Below are 22,200 nucleotides of genomic sequence, written 5' to 3'. Positions count from 1 at the left end.
GGGTAAGTGGGAGAAAATCCCAAGGTAATTAGAAGTGTTGGCTGTTTACTAAATTATCCAAGAGAAACAGCAAGAACAAAAGAATTTCCCAGCCCTGCCCACAGAAAAGTGAACTGTAATGATTAAGTGGAAAGAATGTCCAGAACTACATTACGCACAAAGGTATCTATTTAAACCACTGAGACAAATAAGAAAGCCTCCCAAGTCCCTTAGAAAGACTGGACTATGCAATATGTAAAGGAGAGAAGGAACAAAATTTAACAAAGTTCTCATTGAGCCCACCATTTCCCTTCATGTCTTAGACCTTCTTTTCTTTGACTTGATCTGGATTTAAATGCAGATTTACCTTGCTAGCTAAGGTATGTTTGTTTTTATTACTAATTACTGCTAATGGCACTTTTTCAGAACTGTCTTTAATTTTTAAGCTATGAAGTGACTTTTGAAGCTGTCTGCTCTCTACCTAGGCGGTGAGAGAGAGCAAATTTATTTTATCTATTTTAGGTTCTGCATGCATAAAGTTATTAGAGATACCTTCACATTTTGATAAGTCTTGCTTCAAAATGTTCAAGAGCAACCTTCCTGATTGACAGATTTGGGAAATTGCTCTTTTGTTTCAAAATACATAATATAATCAGAAAAAGATTGGTCCTAGAGGCCACCCCTAGATCCTGTCCAGGAAAAACTCCTGCTCAGGACTGTTTGTCTACAAAAATGGGTGAGTTCTCTACTGCAATCAATGGCTAATTCATTCCTGAGCCACATACGTGGTAACAGAATGTTCCTATCTATTTCTGAGAGAGCAATTCCAGTATAGCGTGATTTCACAGTGTTTAAGAGCCTTTCAGGGTTCATTAGATACTGAGTAGTTTAGGCCTTTATTCTACCCAAATGGGAGTAAATCCCATGGAAGAAGTGTTCTGTCTGCAGCAATTCCATCAAGAATGGCCAGTAGAGTCCCTGTGGTCTGCAGAAGCCTAGGTGATGTCTAGCAAAGAGAGGAAAGCACTCTTTGGGCTCTCATCTGTAATTTGTCCTTCAGACCAAGAACAATACAAAGCTGTAATTGAATTTTTTCCCTCCTTTGTCCTGTCTCTTCTTCCTACCCCTTCCTCTCAAGCCACACATCATTTATGGCAGCAATGCCCAGCTCAGACACCAATTTTTCTCCAACACTGATTCCCACCTAAAACTTACCACTTTCCTCTACCCAGTTAGAAATTTCATCTGTGGCACTGAACATACACTGTTTTCAACTGTAACTGTCCACTTTCTGATCTCCTCCCTTGCTTGATTATAAAGCCTTCAACTACAGAGATCATGGCTTGTGAAGAGACACTAAGTTTAGTTACAGCACAGAAAAGGTACCCAATGATTATCTGATAAATTTATTCATTCAATAAATACTTATTATGTGCCTATCATATACCAGTTGTGACAGGCACAACTCCTGTCTGGACATGACTCACAGTTGAGTGGTGTGAACAAACACAGGTGCAATACCATTTCATGTATAAGTGAGGTTTAACAAATTTCATATAAAACAAATAAAACATGTATCCTGAGAGGAGGCTTATAACATGTCATAGGGATCTCTATCTACAAGAAGGAACACTGTTAGCTTCTTAAAAGTTTCCCCAGGGAAATGGTATGGATATCTTAGGCAATAAAGCTTAGCTTAGATTAAACAAAAATGTACAGCATACTGCTCTGATGACACAGTGTCCTGAAAGAATTCTACCAAATCAAGTCTGATTCTTTTTTGCCTTGACAATTGACCTTAGTGATTGAAGTTACACTTGACTGAAGCTCCTTTGCTCTCAGAAAGAGGTCCCAACACATCAGCTACAATAGTATAAATGAATAATGGCAAAGCCCACTGCTTTCTCATAGCTGCCAGCTTTCAGGGGGTAAAAAAAAAAAAAAGGAAAAGCCATCTTCTGGGCTTTAATGTTACATTCTGAGAATTTTCCTTTATCTCAAATAATGAGACTCTTGGGAACACCAAGCTTGGACAAAGTAAAATAATAAATATGTTTTAGACAAGACACACAACCACAAAAGGAGCCACTTTTAGCCAGAGCTCTCCATATGTGCCAAATCAAAAGTACAAAATCTAACTTTAATAGTTCCTTATGATTTCAAAGTATTTTCATATGTGTTATTTTAATTTATAAAGTAAAGCCACCTGAGAAATGAGATTCCCCATTAGTGAGGGAACAGTGCACTTCAGTGGTAAACCCAAGGTCATGTAACCAGCTTAAGCTCTGACCAAAACCTAGGACTCTACTTCAAGTCCAAACTCTTTTCTGCTACTACCTGGGTCTCATAGAATAGATTAGATGATAGAGCCAGTCACTGAAGTGCAAAACTCATTTGTTCTTAGACAAAGCACTAAATGGAGTATGTGAACTTTACCTCTTTAAGGCAGCCCATGAAGTTGTTGCTGACAGGTGAACCTGGCAAGTCAGCAGTACTGGGGCTTCCTCCCACGTAGAAGAAGTCATCTGAGCCCAGCATGGTGTAGTCCTCTTGAGTGTAGCCTGTCGTAGTCAGGATGCCATCCACAGAGATTGTCACCTGGTAAAGGGACATAGGGACAAAAAAATCCCAGTAATGACCTTACAGTCCTATTAAAATCCAGTGGCTTTCACCACCTGTAGCTTCACTTTCATTTAAGATTTTGGTGAGGTATTCTTTCTAATTTGGTTTGATTTTGGTATGTGCAGCCAAGTTCCATTTTCTGGTCTGCCTTCCTATGGCCCACAAGTGCAGCATTCCCCTGCAGACTTCTAGCAGAGTTTGCTGGAACGGCCAAGCTGAGCAACTTGCTCTACGTGTTGCACTCTTTACTCAGTCAGGCTAGAAAATGGAACTGTCCTCAGACGACATCACTTGTCTCAGTTCATTGGTAAAATGATCATTTTTCGATGATTGTTAATTATGGCGGTAGTGAAAAACAGCAAAGGAGACATTTGACGATGGGTTTGTTAGGGGTTGGTCTTTGGTGGTTGATGGATTTTTTCCTTTTTTCTTTTCTTTTTTCTTTTCTCTTTTGTTTCTTTTTGGATTCACACCACACTGACAAACATGCATTCAGATAGGGAAGAAGAAGGGTCTTGATTCACATGTGTCATGGATGGTACATGCCATGGACTCCCCCAGGACACCAACCCCTGCCCTCCCTTCACTGCCATCACCACCACCAAGAAAAGAAATGAGGCAACTCTAACAAAAAGAAAAGAATGATAATGCATAATAACCAAAACAATAATAATAATGCCCACAGGGAAGAAGGAGCACCCATACACCCAACATCCATGAAAGGAGCAGAAGACAGAGAGTATAGATGGGGCCTCAGAGCGTGCACACACCATACGCTGACACACCCATGCAAAAATTATCTAGAGCTAAGAGAGAAGGCAGAAGAAAAAGGAGGGAAGTGGGAGAGGGTGAGGAAAACTAAAAAAAAAAAGAATCAGAATTCACATCATCCTTACATGCACTGCAACAACTGAAAAACAAGATGGGATGTGGAAAACAACACTCAAAACTAACAGGTTATCTTTCCCTTGCCTGCCACCTCCCTCGCTAAAAAAAGAAAAGAAAAAGTCCAAACCCAACCCCCAAACATATGAAGGATGAGAGGAAAATTAAAAAGAGTGGAGACAAAAAAAGAAAGAGAGAAGAAAGTGGACTTGAGTTGAAAATTTGGTAGGTTGTTAGTAATGGGGAGTAAAATGAAGGAACAAAATCAGATGCCAATGGGGAAATCCACGAGACAGGGACATGCCATGCAGAGTGTGGACAGAGAACACAATTGGTGGAGCTCCCTTTGGCCACGGTGGGGAGTAAGGTGAAAGAAGGGAAAAGAAGAATACAGGAAGCAGAGTACTATGCTCCCCAGGTCACCTATGGCGGCCAAGGCCACACAAAAGGGGAAGAAAGCAGGGATTAAGGAATGGGGAGAGTTAAAGAAAGGAGGAGTGAGGAAGGGAAGACTTAGAGTTTAGGAAAGTCCTCAATATCAATCCTGTGGTCCCTAGTCTGTAACTTCAAAATTGCAAAAGAGAACAAACAAAACAAAACAAAACAAAACAAAACAAAACAAAACAAATTTAGCTAAATGGAGAAACTTTCCTTAAAAAATGATTTTGAAAAAGAAAAAAAAAACTAACTGGAGAAAAGGAAACCATTCCAACCAAACTCATCCAAATATCTGCAGGACAAGTGAATCCCCTTCCTTTTTATTTTTTTTAAGAAAAAGAAAAAATAGGCATTTAATTAAACAAAAATTTTAAAAGAAGGAGAAACAAGTCTAAAGAGGATAAAAGAGGGGTTGGGGAGGAAAAGGGGGGGCAACACACGGCAAACCCAAAAAAAGAGACAATAAGAATGATATCTACCAGACAATGTAGTTTGTTTACCATAGCGTGTCCGATGCCTGAGTGCTTTGCGGAAAAGGGGGAAGAAAGGAAATTAAAAATTGTGAACAGAACGATTGTTAATTAAAAAAACTAAAAAACAAAGATGAGTCGTTAGGGTGTTAGTACATTAGTCGGTTAGTAAAATGACACATTGCATGAATGATCTTGTGTTAGTTTTTCAAAAAAAAGGCACCCAACACAGAAAAAGAGAGTGGGGAAGACAATGAGACCAGGACTCTATGGAAAACCTTGGCAGCCAGGACACAGCCAGGAAAAGAGGTGCAGTCCACCTTGTCATTTTAACTCCCCGCTTCTCCCAGATAACGATCAGATCAGACCTCACCCCAGTTAGAATAAGCATCATACTTACTTTCCAAGGGCTCTTCTGAAAGAACACCACCCCCTTCTCCTTCCCACCCTCTAGCAATACATATTTCACCTGTCCTGAAAGAAAAGACCCCCAAAGTTTATCATTCCACATGTAGGTAAATAGATAGAGCCGAAATACCAATACGTTGGTTTTTCTTTGTTTGTTTGTTTACATCTGACTCTTACTACATGCACAGACAATGACAAATTTTTCCTAGAACAAAAATAACTTAAAATATTTACCAGCCACATCTAACATAGGAAGGCTACATCATGTACCTTACTCGGGGATTCCGCAGGTAATGTAAAGATATGATTTTGTATGGGTTTGTGCAGCAGGAGGGTAACATTCTTCTTTTTCTTTTTTTTTCCCCTCTCAGTGTAGAATAACTGTGTAGTTAGAATGCATCAAAATAGTTGGAGTCTTCTCTATTACCTAATGAAGTTTTTTTTTGTTTTGTTTTGTGTGTATGTGTTTTTTTTTTGCTTTGCCAAAATGCTTCCTGTTGGAATCACTCTTCCCTACCTCCCCTACCCCACCCCATACCTCTTTAAGAATGCCTTTCAAGCTTTTAAGTATTTTAAGCAATTTTTAATATAGCTAGCAGAGAGGACTGGCAGGTTAAAATGAGAACAGGGACCCCACAATTAGTCTTCTCCTTGCTGTTTTTGAATGCTAAATGGTCAACACACCTGAGCTGGGAGGTTGGAAAGCTGGAAGGCTGGAAGACTGGTAACCCCAGTTTCATGTTTGTGGTTTGACAAAAGTCACATGCAGAGGTAAAGAAATTCATGTGATGGCCATGACCTTAGAGTCAGGCAAGGTTATGGACCAAGCAAAGCAAAACCAAAAAAAATACATCCCATAGAAATACATTACTTTCTTGGTCCCTAATCTCAGTTATGGTTTGGAACAGATAGTCTCCACTCCTTCCTTTTATGAGAACCCCCAATAAAGTGCTGGCCATTGCCCAGACTTGGCTCAAAGGCAGAACCATGAGTAGATGACCCAGAAGGAAGAAATGGGAAGGTTCTGCTCCATCTGGTAGTGAGCTCCTCAAATGAATTTTTGCCACAGAAGCCATTTGACCTTACCAAAAAAGTAGATGAGAGGGCCAGAGGCTTGTTATCAAATATTTATGAAGTGGTTTACAGTTTAATTGAAATAGGAGCTTCCCACCCCTGCAAATATATCCTAAGGAACACAAAAGTATGCTCTAAATGTATTTTTAATGAGCAAAATAATATTAGATGATTCAGTGTTGAAAGGATTGCATTTATAAATCAACTCTGCTCCTCTGAGATTTCCCTCTTTCAATAGATTGTATCTGGATTGCAAAATTCAGCCAGGACTTCAGTGAGGTCCAACCTTGGGCATACTTTCTCTAGAAAATTCATTCTCCCACTGTCAAGAAATGCCCCAATACCCCAGGGCGTTTCTGTAGCCTCATCTAGAACTGAGAGCTTTGCTTTTCTACATCCTTGGTGGCAGACATAGTCACCTTAGTGACAAAATAGGCAGCCAGTAAATAGTGTGCATGTCACAGCGAGTCTAGCACCAGACCATGGATGAGCTCATAATCCTTCTGGGACATAAGGTACAGTACTTTGCATATTTAGCCACTGCATATGGCTGGGGAGGACTGTAATCACCATTTCACAAATGGGAACAGTGGTGTGGAAAGGTTCAATGGCTTGTCCAAGGGCACAGAGAAGACTTGGGTCTAGAACTTGGAAGAGAAACCCTCAGGGGCTGCTTTCCTCTGCTTGCTGATTCAACAGCACAACCAGTATCGGAATTACAGTTTGGTTTATCACCTTCAGTTTAGAGGACCAAACTGGGGCCCAATTCTATTTTAGAAAAGCGTTTTCAGTGGAAATAAAAGCAAGCCTTTCTCCAGCTAATTAGAATCATTTCTAGAATGGCAAGGAAGTGTAGGGGCCAGGAGAGAGTTAGAGAAATAGTTTGGCTGGAGAGAACCACAACCCAGTTCTGCTCCCCAGTACATGAAAATTCTCCCCTCCACTGATGAATGTCTAAAGGGTGTTACTGTGTACCTGTCAGTCAAAACTGGCAAAAGGTCATATTTCACTTGGTCTAGACTCTACAACTCAACTATATCAAGCTCCTATATGTTAGCAAATGGAAATTTGACTTGGGCTCTCTTAACAGTTGAGAAGGTCTCTTCTGAGTAAGTATAGATGGGGGATGATGATAAAAAAAAATATCAGCAATAGGGTTCTTTGGCCTTGGAGGGAAAAACACCGAACAGTGATTCAAAAATGTTCAATCCACATGTATGAAGATGACTGGAGGAGTCTAAGTTTTGTGTTATTTGGCAACTTCACCACAGATAGATTAGAATCTCCCAATCAGGTGGCTTTCTTGACAAACTTAAGTATAGAAATGGGGGTTTCCATTATTGTGTGTTTCCCATATGTGTGAGCCTTCTCCATTTATTTAGTATTATTAAGGAGTTACACTTTTATCGATCAGAAAACACGTACAAATACTTGTCAGTTCTTATGACTTCATATTTATGTTCAAAAGCATTAAATCAATCATACCACAGAAGAAAATTTAATAAGCACTATCTAGACATTTGCATGTTTTCTGATTAATAAAGGATGAATGCTGTCCAACTGGGTTCCATGACACATTCTCAAGAAGAAAAACCAAGTGAAAATAGCAACCTGGAAAAGGCAGTCTCAGCACAGATTTTGACTTTTATAGGAAAAGCTTTTTTTAACTGAAGTGAGCTGGTTAGGTATTCTTATTGCTATTATTGTTAGTTATGAAATTGAAACAACTTCATTGGGCTGAAGCTTTCTGAGCGTGTGGTCACCTGACGGAGTTGCCTACTTAGAATCGGCAGGCGATGGGAGTTCTCAAGCACGGACAGAACCAGGAAAGGCTGCTCCAAAGTTGACATTTTTATTTGGATCCTTCCACTTTCCAGGCCTCCCAATCAACTGAAGAGTCTTGGAGGTAGAGGCATGGGCAATAAAGTAGGAACACCGCACCAAGGAACAAAGAAACAGAGGAATTCAGAAAGATTCCAGCTAATTCATTCTGAGGCTAGAGGTTAGCATAACAACTGAAAAAGTAAAATTGGGTGAGGGGCTATAAATGAAAAGGAAGAGAAAAAGGAAGACTTTTTCTAGAGGGAATTAAAATTATGGCATCATGGCAATGGCTAACTTAATTAAAAGGAAAAACATATTCAAAGAATGAGGAAAACCTATTAAGCTGCAAAAACAAAACACTGTCTCTAATTGAATTTAACAATAACATGACAAGATTCAAATGTGTAATTAAGAAAATGATTAAAAGGAATGCCGAAAAAAGGAATGAAAGTGCTTATAACTTTTATTATCTACACAACTGAATTTTTTCTTAAATAACAAGCACAAATGGAGAATTGAAGTACAGAGAGAAGCACATTTTAGTAATTTTCCTTGTGCAATTGTAAAGAATGGGAGAAAGTTAGACTTCAACAAATCCAAACCCATATCTATACCCCTCTCCACCTCATCCATCACCTGCTTCACAAACTTCCTCCCTGACTACCTAAGATGAGCCCCTGAGTACTCTCTCCCTTCAGCATTACCTGCCGGAGGTTGCGTGTCACTTTGACATCATGCCAGGCGTTGTCATTGAATTTTCCATTCACTGGCTCCACAATGGCCTCAAAGGCTCCGGACCCCAGGTTAATGACCAAGGAGACCGCGCCATCCTTCAGAGCCAGGTTGACGTAGTCAGCCGACTTGCCCGTGTGCAGGATGAGCCCGTTCCGCTGCCAGGTCTTAAAGGAGAGGGTGATTTCATCGCTGCTGCTCTGGATTGGGTTCTGAGACAGGTCGTAGCACAGGTACTCTGAGCCTCGGAAAGTGGCCACATTCTCCTCTCGAGCTGCAGGAGAAAAAGGAGAGAAACAGTCAATCAACACTTGTCTGGCATGAGTCAGATAGATCTCTGCAAATATCAAGGAGAACATACCCCAGGGCACTGCCACACCACTGGGCTGACACCAACTCTACACCTCCTCCAACTCTTCCCACGAGACTCATATTTAAGCACCCGGAAAACAGGCAAAGAAGGAAACTGCAGAGAAGCTCTATGTCCATAGAAGGGTAGAAGACCAACACAATGGCATAGGAGAGCCAGCTGTCTTTCCTTCAAATTTTCTCAGAAGCAAGCCTAAAGGGAAATTTCAGGCAAAATGGTAAAATAAGGTTTACCTTGCTTTTGCTTCAACAGTGGCCTTTGAATGCTTATAGAAGAGCTGGTTTAGAATGGATAATTATGTGTTCTGACAAAGAGTTTTAGCTCTAGGTAACATTTATTGATGAAAAAATCAATTGCCCCAAAAGATTTGGCTCTGATTGGGATCTGTCAGTAACCCAGCTAACTTTGGGTTCCATGGTGAGTTCTAAGCCCAGTGGAACACGACTGGGTTAGTAAATAGGAGGTTCTATCTGAGAAGGTGATCAAGCAGATGAGGAAAATGAACAGAATGAAATTCGGTAATATGCCTTGACAAGACAGCATTACTCCCCTTAGACACAAAGAAGCCTCTGCTCTGGGGGGTCTCTGTTTTAGGTGGCCCTGGTCAGACCATCTCTCCCTACAAGAGTAGGAGTCCATAAGGCCAAGGTGACATTCCATGAGAGACATACTCTCATGACCATATTCCAGACACCAGGACTTTGAAATCTCCTACCCAAAGAGCCCCAAGTCTGTTTCCAGAGCTTGTGCAAGCTTCTCCCCTGGATCTATTTTCTGAAAAAAAAAATCATGCTGTCAATATGTATACCTCACAGTCTGAGGATTAGCAACAGGTAACTTTTTGCAAGGCTTTGGAGAGAACTTGGCCTCGTAGGCTAGAGCATCCACATGCATTTACACCAGACCCCTTTGTGAGACAGAATGGAGCCAAAGGTGGAAAGAGGAGGGGACAGGACACAGACTGAGGACCTGAGGGGCCGGCTCTCTCTGTGCTAGCATTTCCCAACGCAGAACTCTGAGGAATCCAAAAATTCCAAATTTGAACCTGACTTACAGGTAGTTTCAAAGATATATTTTTCAAGATAAGAGGGTGGAATATATTTTATTTAATCATTTGTTGCTTTGATGTATGATTTTGACATACTACGTGTGTGTGGACTTCCATTTGTCCTGTGGCCCAGCAGCCTCACTGAGAGCAGCTGACTTCCTATCCGGGTTGGTCAAAAAGCTGCCTAAAGCACCTCACTAATAAAAGGAAATGTACAACAATGCAAGGTTAGATATTCAGTTCCTCTAAAAAGTGGGGACTACAAAATAAGGTTGAGAGAATTCTATTTTCCCTTCTAGAATGACACTTCAGCCTTACCAGCCAAAGCCAGGTCCACCTCAACTCAGATCCTTATCAACCCTCACAGCCCGTGGTCAGTCACTTAAGTAAAATGAAATAAATATTTTCTCATCGTGAGGTAAGAGTTATAAAGGAGTCACTTTTATAATATGGAGAGATGACCACCCACTACATACTATTAAATTAATCATAGCATCATGACATCATTAAAATGAACCCCAACTTTATACTCTAGAGAGTTAAAGAAGTGATGAAGTTTGTCTTGTCTGTTTTTGATAGCCTCAGTGACATGTGACTGCCTGCATGTTTATGTTTGCACATGCACACGCTGGTATAAGCAAAAGGGGTCTCTCCACTTATAAATGACCACTTGTAAAGTGATCACTTGTAAAGTACTATAAGGAGCAAGTACTTCTCAGCATATAACCTACGCCTCATGCATTTTACCAAAATAGCCCCCAAAATTCATAGAGTAGACATTTCACACTATCTGTATATTTGAAATGGATGCAACCAACACCCTAAGTGCTCTGTCTATTGTCATGATCTCTGCTCTCATTTCTGAAGAAATGGCTTTGTTAAAATGCACCTGGACAAGCCCTTGTTCAGTAGCCCTGGAGGTGAAACTGATAAAGTAGAAGATGGTAAGTCAGATGAAGTCATCTCCACTAAGCTCTTTTCCTACAGACACAAATGTGCACAGAGCAAACTACTATGCCTGTCCTTGGCACCACACATGGTGTATTAATGGGTGTCTTCTATAAACATTTAAGTTACTGAACAGAGATAAATGAGCAAGGAAAGGAGGCCTCCAGAGAGAAGCTTAATCACATACCCTTTAACAGGGGAAGGTTTGACACAGAACAGCAAGGCACCAGGATATTATTTAATGTGCTATGTGGTGCTTAATATGTTTCATATAATTAGACCAATGAGTCTTCAATATAATAAATTTTAGAGCTATAAGGGATTTCAGAGATTGCCCAATTTAATGCCCGTGTTTATTATGGAAGAAACTAGCAACTAGGAATAAGTGTGTTGCATAAGACAATTTGTGTTATTCTGGACTTCCAGTACCTCTGGACTTTTCTCTAAATATCAGTTTAAAAGATAAATAAATAAATAAATATATAAGTATCCATTACCTTTCCTTTTGCCCATTACTCTGGATATTACCACATGTTCCTACTCTACTTCTCAAAGAACACAAATAATTTCATGGATCTGTACACTAACCTATAAACCATCCCAAACCTTGCATAAATGGAGTAAAAAACCTATTCCTTCCACCTTATGTAAATCACATTCATTCAACAAAAGAAATGATATCCTTCCTCCCCCGGAATTTGGGTGTGTTTAAAACAAAAGAACTTGTTGCCCTGGCTGGCGTAGCTCAGTGGATTGAGCGTAGGCTGCGAACCAAAGCATCACAGGTTCAATTCCCAGTCAGGGCACATGCCTGGGTTGCAGGCCACCGCCCCCAGCAACCGCACATTGATGTTTCTCTCTCTCTCTTTCTCCCTCCCTTCCCTCTCTAAAAATAAATAAGTAAAATCTTAAAAAAAAAAAAAGGACTCGTTTATGCGGAAGACCATAGAAGAAAAATTACATCATTGTAGAGAAAATAATATTACAATAAATAAACAAAAAATAAAACCAAGGTGAGAAAAAGGGTCTATGTAAATCACATGCATCTTTCTGCTAATATCATACGAATTAGCCAAAGGGATCCCAGTGCATTATTTTGCAAGTATCTAATGAAAACTGCTGCAACAGTTCTCCTTCCCCATCTCTCCATCCAATGATGAATTTTTCCAGTTTACCCCTTACCTGGGCTGGAGGAGGCCACCAAGGCACCCCAGATACTGGGCACTTCCCTGCACTTGTCAACAAACAATAGACAACTGAAAGATACTCTCCAAATCATGTTCTAGATAAGCAAGACTATATCATTTGTAAGTCATGGGACACTGTCCTGGTTGTTATGGGGAAGAGAGGCATTGGCAGTGCGTGGCCCAGTCTTTAAAGGAAAAAATTAAGGGGCTTAGTGGGAGACAGAGTGAGGACCTTGAAGGAATTGTTCCTTTGAATACTCTCACAACTGACCTTTTTCTTCTAAGATCCCAATCTGTCTTAATTTCCTTTCAGTAGCTAAGGTTCGAACACTTTCTTATACCTTGAAAACCATACTACACTGACAGTGAAAGTAACTAAAATGGTGTGAAACCAGATAGTGACAAACCCATATTTCTAAGCCCATTCAATTCTCCAAACTCTCCATTAGAAAAATGTAATACTGCCCAAAATCTGTGTTTCTATACTTAGTGTTTACACTGGCAAGGAGGTTAAAGAGACAATGCAGTCACCTTGTATGCATTCAAGCTGAATAGGTAGAGAAAATGAATGCAGGGGATTATGTAACACAGTACACAACAGCTTAGCATAAAGCTACGGCTTGGCAAGAGGGTAGGCACTGATGTGGCTAATGGACTGTTTAGATCCACTTAAATTACGACACTCTAAAATTTGCAATCAATTGCATAAGTGTTAAAATAAAAATATTACTCTCACTGCATGAAAAGCAAAGCTCATCTCTGTATGACAACAAATCATTTAAGTGTCCAATTGATTAAACATTAGATGCAATCTAGATATGTATAACTTGAAATTTTAAATCAGATGTATAAGATATGTAAAATGCTGATCTTTCAAATGGCTTACTAATCCCAGTACTGATATATATACATAGCATTAGCAAGCATTTACTCAATTCTATTTTCTTCCTTCCAAAACACCCAACTAGTGATTTATATAACTCTATCTCTCTGAGAAATTCCAAAACAGATTAAAATATTCACTATAATTTTTTTTTACTATGCAACCTAAGAAGTGTGGAGAAATGCATATCACTGTTTCATTGGGCCTGTGGTTCCTATTAGCTTATATTCTTAGGTTTTGATATTAAAATATCTGGACTTTATTCTGAAGGTTATGAGAAACCACTGCATAAATTTACTGAGAAAATGGAGGATCTGATTTGTATTTTTAAAAGGCTGCATTGATAGTAAACTGGAAGAAAAAGAAAATGAAAGGCAGAGAGCCCAGTTAAAAGATCAGAACACAGTTGAACTGTTTTTCCAGGGGGTACCTGGAGCTGGTTCAACCTGGATAGTCATACAGTTCCTGAGGGAGATTTACATTTGACTGGGCAAGAATGGAAGCAAAAGAGTCCTAGAAGAGACAACCTAAGGAACCGAGAGGCAGAGATCATGAGAGACAGCCAAAGTTTGGATAATGAGATCCCAATGCAACCATGAAAAACTAAGGGCCAGAAGTCTGAATTAAGGGACAAGGACATAGCATCAGACATAAAAGTGCTCAAATGAGAACGCATTAGAAGGGGTAAAGAAGGATCCTAGGTCCATTTGCAAACAGATGTTTGATTTTTAAGATATCATAAACTTCCAAATGCTTTCTTAATCATGATTTGTATTCTCTCGGCACTCTGTGAGGTCACTTTGCCAGGATGACAGCCATGGAAGGAAGTGGAAGCACAGAGAGTTTAGACGGTTTATCCAAAGCACTTAGGAAGCACTTGGGCCAGTTCTAAAACTTCAACCCCCTGATTCTCATTCCCTGATTCTTAGTCCTACCACCACCGTGCCAGCAACTCAAATTCTCAGAAATAGGTGCTTAGGACCCTGTAGCTGGTGTCATGCAACTGTGTGAAGTTCAAAGGTATCAAAGGAGAACCACCAATAACAACCAAATCAGAGCCCACTCAGGCAGCAGAAGCCCAAGCAGTGGATCAGGGAGTGAGGCTGGCTCTTCAAAATCCTTAGTAGCAGGTTGGAAACAGTCACACTGAGAAGATCATACTCTTCACCTCCATCAGAGAACCTTAGAAATGGAATTTTTAGGTACCACTTGCAAAAGCCTATTAAAATGCTAAGGCCTCTGGAGTGGCTGTCACCACTGGCCCTGAGCAGAACTCCAGAAAGGGAACAGAAGCCAGCTTCCTGAGGATACGTTGAGAGACCCTGGTGACACTGCGCTCATCTTTGAGTCCCTTGTCCTTCAGTTGGCCTCCATGCAGCAGCACAGGACTTTAATCTGCACTGATGCAAACATAACTCTGACTGGCCATCCTGCCTGGCCTACCCTGGAGCTAATGAGGTACAAAATCACATGGGCTGCTGCCACACTCCGGGCTAGAGAAAGAAATCACATGTGGTCCTGGGGCTGGCTTGCTGACTCCTTTCCTCTGACCCACAAAACTCAGCAGGAGCAGCACTGCCCCTCCTCCACTGGTGCAGCTGCACCAAGAGCCTTCAGGTTCTCAAGTTGTGAACGGATTGCATTGCATCTGACCCAATTCTCCTGGCCACTGCTTCCAAGGCAAAGAAGCTCTGATGATGATGGAAAAGAGCACTGGGCCCCAGGCAGTGGGGGCAGGGTACACAAAGAAGAAAAGTACTTTTACAGAAGTCCACGATTCCACAATTGTTTTACCTATTCCTACAGGGTACTGCATATCCACTCAGTTCTGAAAAATACCTTGAGACAAGCCAGCAACGTGGGTAGTTTGCTGGCAAAGGAACAAGTTAAGGCAAGTAGGAGTTTGTTCTTGCACAATTCTGGTTTTTTTTTTTTTCCATACTAAGAACTTGTTAAGAATCCAACATCTGGAACAAGGACCCACACCTCTAACAAGCTGTGGGCAGACACCTAACTTAACTGTTGAGTTGTGAGAAAATCACATTTTTAAAAATGAGGGAAAAGCAGAAATCGTTTTACTGGAATGAATTCTACTGTATATCACCTAATGACATTTCCTGCCAGAATTAGCAAACACATTGATTTATAAGAAAGGTAAAAAACTATACAGGTGACCATACTCTTGGTTCTTCCTGCCCTGTCTCCTTTACATTTTAGGGTCAAACACAGTCGTCAGATAAACCAAGCTGCAAAGCCATCCCCGAGGACAGACAGTGACTCCTTTACCTGCCACATCCCATCGTGCAGGTATTTTTAAAGCAGACTGCAGCAGCAGGCAGCAAACTGTGATACTGTGAGCCATCCCAGGCTACAAAAGAAAACACAGAGGAAATCTGACTTCCTGAGGCCAATTCTAACCCTCATCCTCAGAGACCCTCTGTAGGGAAAGATGCCGCAGAAAAATAAATGGACTTTTCCACACTGCCTGGGTCACGCACTAGCCTGCAGATGCTTCTTGAAAGTGATGAGAAGGAAAATAGTAAATCAAGTTGTCACTTGGAAAATAAACAGCCAGGATCCTGGCGAGAGAAGCTGCCTGAGTCCACAAAAGAATGGCCTGGAAAATCATGCTTCACTGAAATCACTAGAAAGCTAATGGCATCCTGAAGACCACATTGCTCTCAACTGCATTACAATAAAAGTTAACTTTTCTGTTTATTCATTTAAGGAATAAGTATGTGCATGTGCCTACTATGCACCAGGTGATATGCCCAGTGCTGAATGCATTGAAGCTGCATAGCAACCCTGTGAAGAGGAATAATTAGCCTATACTTTACCAAAACAGAGAAAGTGTAAAGCTAAAAAACAAAAAATCATGAAGGCCTACTAAGTGCCAGACTCTGACGTGCACTCACATTAAATAGGGCACCCCTCTGTAGCTCCCAGTGTAGAGCGGGACTGCAAACTTGGTGACATGGAATGCAATGATAAAGGCTTTGAATTGAATAGACATGAGTTTGACCTCCAGCTCCAGAACTTACCTAACTCTATGGAACTTGAGCTCTTTACTTAACTTCTCTAACCCTTAGTTTCTTCATCTACAAAATGGGAATAACCATAGTACATATTTCAGAGAGTTGCTGTGAGACACAAATCAAATAAAGTTCATGGCCCAGGTCCCAGCCATAGACATGTCAGCTGCTGCTGCTCCTGTTGTTAAGAATGCACACATAAACAAATAATTACAGTCCAGTGTAGTAAATGTTTATTAGGTGGCATAGGCACACTGGAGAAAAAATAACTGGCTCTGGATGTTGGAGAAAGCTCCATATGGGAGGTCAAACTTCAATTGTGTCTTGAGGTATAAGGGGGAGTTCACCACACAAAGAGAAGGATAAAATTTTAGTTAGAAGAAATAGTGTACTTACTGGGGCAGTCACTAGAAAAGCATGGGGTGTTCAGAGATGGTGAGAATTTCAATGTGGCTACAATGACAGGCATGTGTGCAGGCTCCAGATGCAAGCTGGGGACTTGTCTGCCATATTCTTGAGGCACTAGGGCTGGAGAGCCAGCAGAGGAGAACTTCAGCTTGTGAGCGGCACAACTATACTTGTGTTGTATTAGGGGTTCAGAAGATAGACAGATGGCGAGCGATGTGGGGAGGAATCCGGAAGACTAGATATTACTAAGAAACCATTGCCTACCTGCCCACTTAGAATAATTTATGTAATATACGCTGTCCAACTACCAGATCCATATAAGTCACACTGTAATACTGCTTCTTTCGCTACCAGTTTCTCATTTTAATTGTGAATCAGTCAAGGTCTGAACACAAACAGTGCATTCTCTCTTTAAAGGGAACCCTATTTCCCTTCCCCACGATTCCATGAGAACATTTCCTCCCCACTCTCTTGAGGCAACAATTATGGAGTAACGTTTCCACCTTCTTTCCTTTTCTCATTCACTTCCTCCAATGAAAGGAGAAACGATTCAGCTGCTAGGTGATATAGTAAAAGGATCTGATACCCACAGATCCACTTTTCTTAGTTTAGTTCTTACTATTCCCATGTGAGCTGCTTTTCTCTCTGCTTCAGACCTCCCCTTGCTACAAGGATTGTGAGTTCTTTTCTAGGCCCCCCGTGTAGTAAAACCTATCGGAGTAGGCTCTGCCTCTGCTGGAGAAGGCCTGTGGTCTTCTAATTGCTCTGCCTATGGCGGAGTGGCTGAATTTATTCCAGGAGGAAAATTACAAGGAAGCCCAATTTGATGGCAGATCAAAGCCACGTTCTCTAATCCAGCTCTACCAGCCACAAAACTTGATGCTTGGATCCTTGACCTGACCACCAACTTGACTCTTGTGTCTGGTCTTCAAGTGATTCTGAATGCTATGGCTGATACCTCAGACAACCAGTCCTTGGACTGCTTTCACTTGGATTGGTACAGAAAAGACACCCCTGAAACTATAGGAGGTCGACGATAATGTGTTGATTGTATCAGTATTTGTACAACTATCTCTGTGCCACAGTGTTTACTGAGACAGAGTTCTTGAAATTACACTAGGATGTGGGTGATTAGAATGGTGAAGAATCTAACCAGGCTCACCTCACTAGAGATAAGTTTTTGATTGGGTTTTGACATTTTTTAATTTAAAACAATTACAGAAAATACACATATACACAAACCTACATATTCTTTTATCATTGACCCATATCAAAAAATTATCTACATTTACTTCTTATACTTCTTCTTTTATCAAGTTATACGATAACTAAGGCAATTGTACTAGAGTACCAAACGCCTATATTCTACAGACTGAGGAGAACAAAAATAGTTATTAGGTATGCAGAGCTGGAGAGGAGTAGATAGAGGACTACAATTTTGATACAAACAAAATTGACAATAATGAAAATATGTACCTGCACATACTGTTTAGAAAGGAATATAAAAGTCATGAAAGGGTCACAGAATTTGGGGAAACTCATAAAGCTATTTAGATATTTAGAAGCAATAAATATAGATTTTTAAACCCATATGGACTTTTAAAATATTTAGTTCTACAAAATCACTCTTTTGTCTAAGACAAAAATAGTAAAAAATCCTCCATAACAAATTATCACCATAACATCAGAAAAAAACCTACCTCCTGTCTCAGTCAGTCTATATCTAAATAATCTTATTAGTGAAACTACCCAGTTTTAAGTACCCAGAGAGAACATGACAATTTGGTGTTATGCAAAACTTCCTAAAGATATTTCAGGAGCTCAAATGGCTCCTGATCCTAAAAGAGAAAAGGAGGTCTAGAGACTGCCAGGCATTATTTAGGTGGTAAACAGGGAAATTCAGGTGTTAGAGGTTTTTTTAAAAAGAATTTATTTATTTGTTTTTCAGAGAGAGGGGAAGGGAAGGAGAAAGAGAGGGAGAGAAACATCAATGCGTGGTTTCCCCTTGCATGCTCCCAACCTGGGACTTGGCCTGCAACCCAGGCATGTGCCCTGGCTGGGAATCGAACCAGCAACACTTCGGTTCACAGGCCCAAGCTCAATCCACCGAGCTACACCAGCCAGGGCCAGATGTTAAAGATTTTTACCTAATGTTTCCTTCACTCAGTCCAAAAATATATCAAGAATAGTGAATATAAACTGTGGGTGGCCAATAAACTTTACCTCCACTAATTTATATACACACAGTAATCATTATTCATTATATATTACAGTTCTCTTCATATGTAATAGAATAGAAAAACATATAGAAGAAATCTACCCAACAATTTCAGGTAGCGCCTACTCCTGGGAAGGGAGAGCAGAAATGGAACCCGGAAGGTATTTATAAGACTACATCTTTATAAAAAGATATAAAGCAAAAACAGCAAAACATTAAGATTTGTTCAATTTGGGTGATAACTAAACCACTGCTTATAATATACTCTATTACAGGGTCTAGAGTTATTTATACTTGAATATATTTTATAGTTTAAAGGTATCTCTGTAGACCACTCTGATAAATGCTTAATCATTTTGAATGATTATTAGGTCATTTTATATGCAGATGTCAAGTCCCCAACCATATGCTTTGAGCAGCAACTTTTCATACCTTTTCAAAACCTCCCCTGTACCTGAGAATGTGTTAAATAAAAACTTGCAAAATTGAATTGAAATGCAGTTGAATTGATCTCAGTGATTCTAAAGTCCCAGTTCCCCCTCAGGCATGCTGGTTGCCTCCCCACCTCCTGGAGACCCACTGCTCAGAGCCTTGGCATCACAGAGCTCAGGCTGGCTTCCTAAGGGCAGAGGGAAGAGATGCTGATGGAAGCCGGGGGGACAGAGGAGGTAACCGTCATTTGCTACCATGTGATAGCCTTACAGCAAATGCTGAAAGTCAAACAAGGCTGGCGTCCAGGCCATGTCACAGTACATCTGCACAAGCCTCCCAAACTCTTTTCCCACAGCAGAATAAAATCAGCCTAGGTCTTTAAGAAAATCCCCACTGAGAGCTGAATCTGTGCCCATCTCTCTGTCCTCCCCCGGCAGGAGGCAGCGCAGTTTCTCCTTTGTTACACTCTGGGCTCTAGCCTGCACGTCTAGACAGAATGGCTTATTAAGAGGCCCTGGAGTCAATGCCTGGACAAGATCAATAAGGCTTTTTATGACACAATGAAAACTTTCTATTTTGTTAAATGCGGCTAATCTACCATTTCTGCAGTACTCTTAAAGCTTTCGGTGCTGAGAACTAGAGCCTAGGTGATTAAAACCCTGTTCAGAGACACGAGCTGGGGAACTTGGCCGATGCTGAGGTACAAATCCTGGAACCCTGGGCTGTGGCTTCTTCTACAGAGAGGTGTGCATTTTCTTTACCTCCCAGGGAAATAAAGGCGGCAGTGAGGAGCTGGGGGCTGATAGTGCTAAAAATTAAAACTATCCCATCCCAGAGCTCTCCAGAAGGGACTGATAATGCCCCGGGAATAAAGTAGTCAGATAAAAGAATCCAACAGTAGGTGTGGGTGAGGATGGGGTACGTTGAAAGTGGCTGGGGAGAGTTCTCTAAAACTGAGACAGACTTAAAAATCAGTGACCTGATTTAAGAAGCCTAAATAAAGGAGAAAGTCATTAATGATTGCAAATTCAATTATAGTACTAATGGTGCGTGTAAAACTAGAATAAAGTGTTTATTTCATTTTCATCATTTTTTCATCTCAGACTATAGAGTTTTTTCTAGAGGCAGACTTTGTTTTTGCCATAGTGTAACAGGAAATTAACACTTATTGAACCTGTACTATGCTCCAGGCTTTTCTTTACAGAGGATCTCAATAGCACAAGCACTATATAGAGTTTGACAAGAATTAAGCAAGACTTGTGTTGGTGATTTCAGTTACAAGAGATCAGAACACTTACCACTAGAACCAATGTATTATTAACTGAGATAACATATCTGTGTGTTTATATATCATCTGAAAGGAAAGCTTTCTTATTTGAACACTTGGTATGTTTCTTATTTATCTCTCAAAAGCCCTGTGAAATGAAGTTTTACTAGCCCCACTTTGCAGATGATAAAACTGAGTTTCAGAAGGGTTGGCATACTTGTACAATGCCACAACTAAAAAAAATAATAAAGCTTTATTTCTTGGCTATTATCAAAAAAAAAGCAGATCCAAAATACAAATCAATGTCAACCTCCCAATAGTATATGCTTCCCAACAGATCATACCATGTCCTGTTGAGGACTGGGTAACTTGCAAAGACCTCTGTCAACAGTATTCCTGTGGGAGATGAGCTATTCATTTCTTTAAAAACACACACACATATTTGCATAGTATGTAATATTTTTCAAAACACTTTCAAATACAGTATCTAATTTTGTAAAGCACCCTTCTTCAGCTCTTACAGGAACCTCTATCTGCCCAACAAGGCTAGGTGTTAACCAAACATTTAGATCTATTAACCACATACACTGGAATATAAATATACATCGTAAGAATAATAGAGAAAATTGTGGAAATTCTGTACATTTGCAATGTCTGAAAAATATAAATGCTTTAAAAATACTTAATTATGAGAGCATAAATAAGGAAATCTACTTTCGATGCACTGAATCTAAAATGGCAGCCCTCCCTCTAAGTCAGAATGATTCACAAACCATCGACAGATGTTGCATCACCCCAGCAAGCTCATGGAGGCTCCAGGGCCAAACAGCTGGACTCTGGGTTATGACACCAGAAGCTGCAGTCAGAAATATGCTCAGATCTTGCAGAGGGGAAAAAAGTTGTTGATTTACTATTAAAAAGAAAACACAAAACTGAGATTATAAAACTCTGAAATAGAGACTCAAATTGGTTTAGTTTTGCAGGTTGCATGGCCATTTATGATGGATATTTACAGTTCCTATGATGTCAATAAAACAAATTCATAGTAGGATTTATCAGTGACATTTTTAAATTAATGGGTTATAGTATAATAAGAAATAATTTTGATATCCCAACTAGGGTATGAAGATGTTGCATAGGAAATTCTAGATTTGGAGATTATGTTATTTGTACTTATCATCAACTGGTCAAGGTTTCTCACCACATTTTGTAGGTGAATGAATCAAAACAAAGAAAAGTAAGGGGACATGGGGCACACAAAAACACTGCCCTAAACTTAAAAAAACAAGGACAGCTGGCTACTTCCTGCCAGACGTGGTGAAATCCACCCATGTAAATAATAGCAAAGATTCATCTCCATATGGGGGCTGTCGAAATCTAAAAGGAAGTTGGCTGCAACTCATTCTCTGATGCAAAGGCCCAGAAATGTAGCTTCCTCTCTCCAGGAATGATTATACCATGAAAGACAGACTGTACCAACTAAAATAAGCCTCTTACAGAGGTAGACATCACAATGTCATTACCATAATTTATGATAAAAATGTCCCACCAAAAAATCCTGTAGTCCACAGACTTGGATTTAACCACTGGTTCCCCAGCAGTGGTCTGGATAAAGTTTTTGCCAATCTATGGCTCAATGAGGAAATTAAGGACAGTATAGTGTGCCTTTTAATAAAAGCAATTTATGCAATATCCATTTATGTAATAAATATTTATGCAGGGCTTTCTGTATGCCACACACTGTGCTAGCCACTGGAAACACAAAACTTCCATTCTATCCCTTTCAACTTTTTTGGTTTGGGAATTTTCCATCTTACATAAAATGATGATGATGATAGATGAAATTTGATAATGTCATGAGTTGGCAAAATTGAAAGTAGTCAACCCTATTTTGCTCCTTCATTTTTCTGCAAAAATTGTACTTATCAACAAAACCCAAGTTTGAGGCCCCACTGAATCAGAGAATCTTTGTGTT

The 22,200-nt window shown here is 40.2% G+C and overlaps 1 protein-coding gene across 20 annotated transcripts in view; it reads right to left on the bottom strand.

The window, feature by feature from the left end:
• Nucleotides 1-22,200, bottom strand: part of NRXN3 (neurexin 3) — a 1,483,875-nt gene that overhangs the window by 1,051,322 nt on the left and 410,353 nt on the right. For all 20 annotated transcript variants that reach the window (XR_006783762.1, XR_006783763.1, XM_045822497.1 and 17 more), the window contains 2 exons: nt 8,405-8,706; nt 2,416-2,577 (listed from right to left, as the gene is read on the bottom strand). Coding sequence is in view for 18 of the 20 variants with exons in the window: in XM_045822497.1 (XP_045678453.1) it covers nt 2,416-2,577; nt 8,405-8,706 (464 nt within the window). In the remaining 2 variants the exon portion in view is untranslated. The remainder of the gene's footprint in view (nt 1-2,415; nt 2,578-8,404; nt 8,707-22,200) is intronic.

The sequence above is a fragment of the Phyllostomus hastatus genome, unplaced genomic scaffold (genome assembly GCF_019186645.2).
Source record: "Phyllostomus hastatus isolate PE091 unplaced genomic scaffold, TTU_PhHast_1.1 phas_scaffold_501, whole genome shotgun sequence".
Classification (NCBI taxonomy): domain Eukaryota; kingdom Metazoa; phylum Chordata; class Mammalia; order Chiroptera; family Phyllostomidae; genus Phyllostomus; species Phyllostomus hastatus.
The sequence above is the reverse complement of the archived record's forward strand: the minus strand, read 5'-3'. Positions and strand labels throughout refer to the sequence as shown.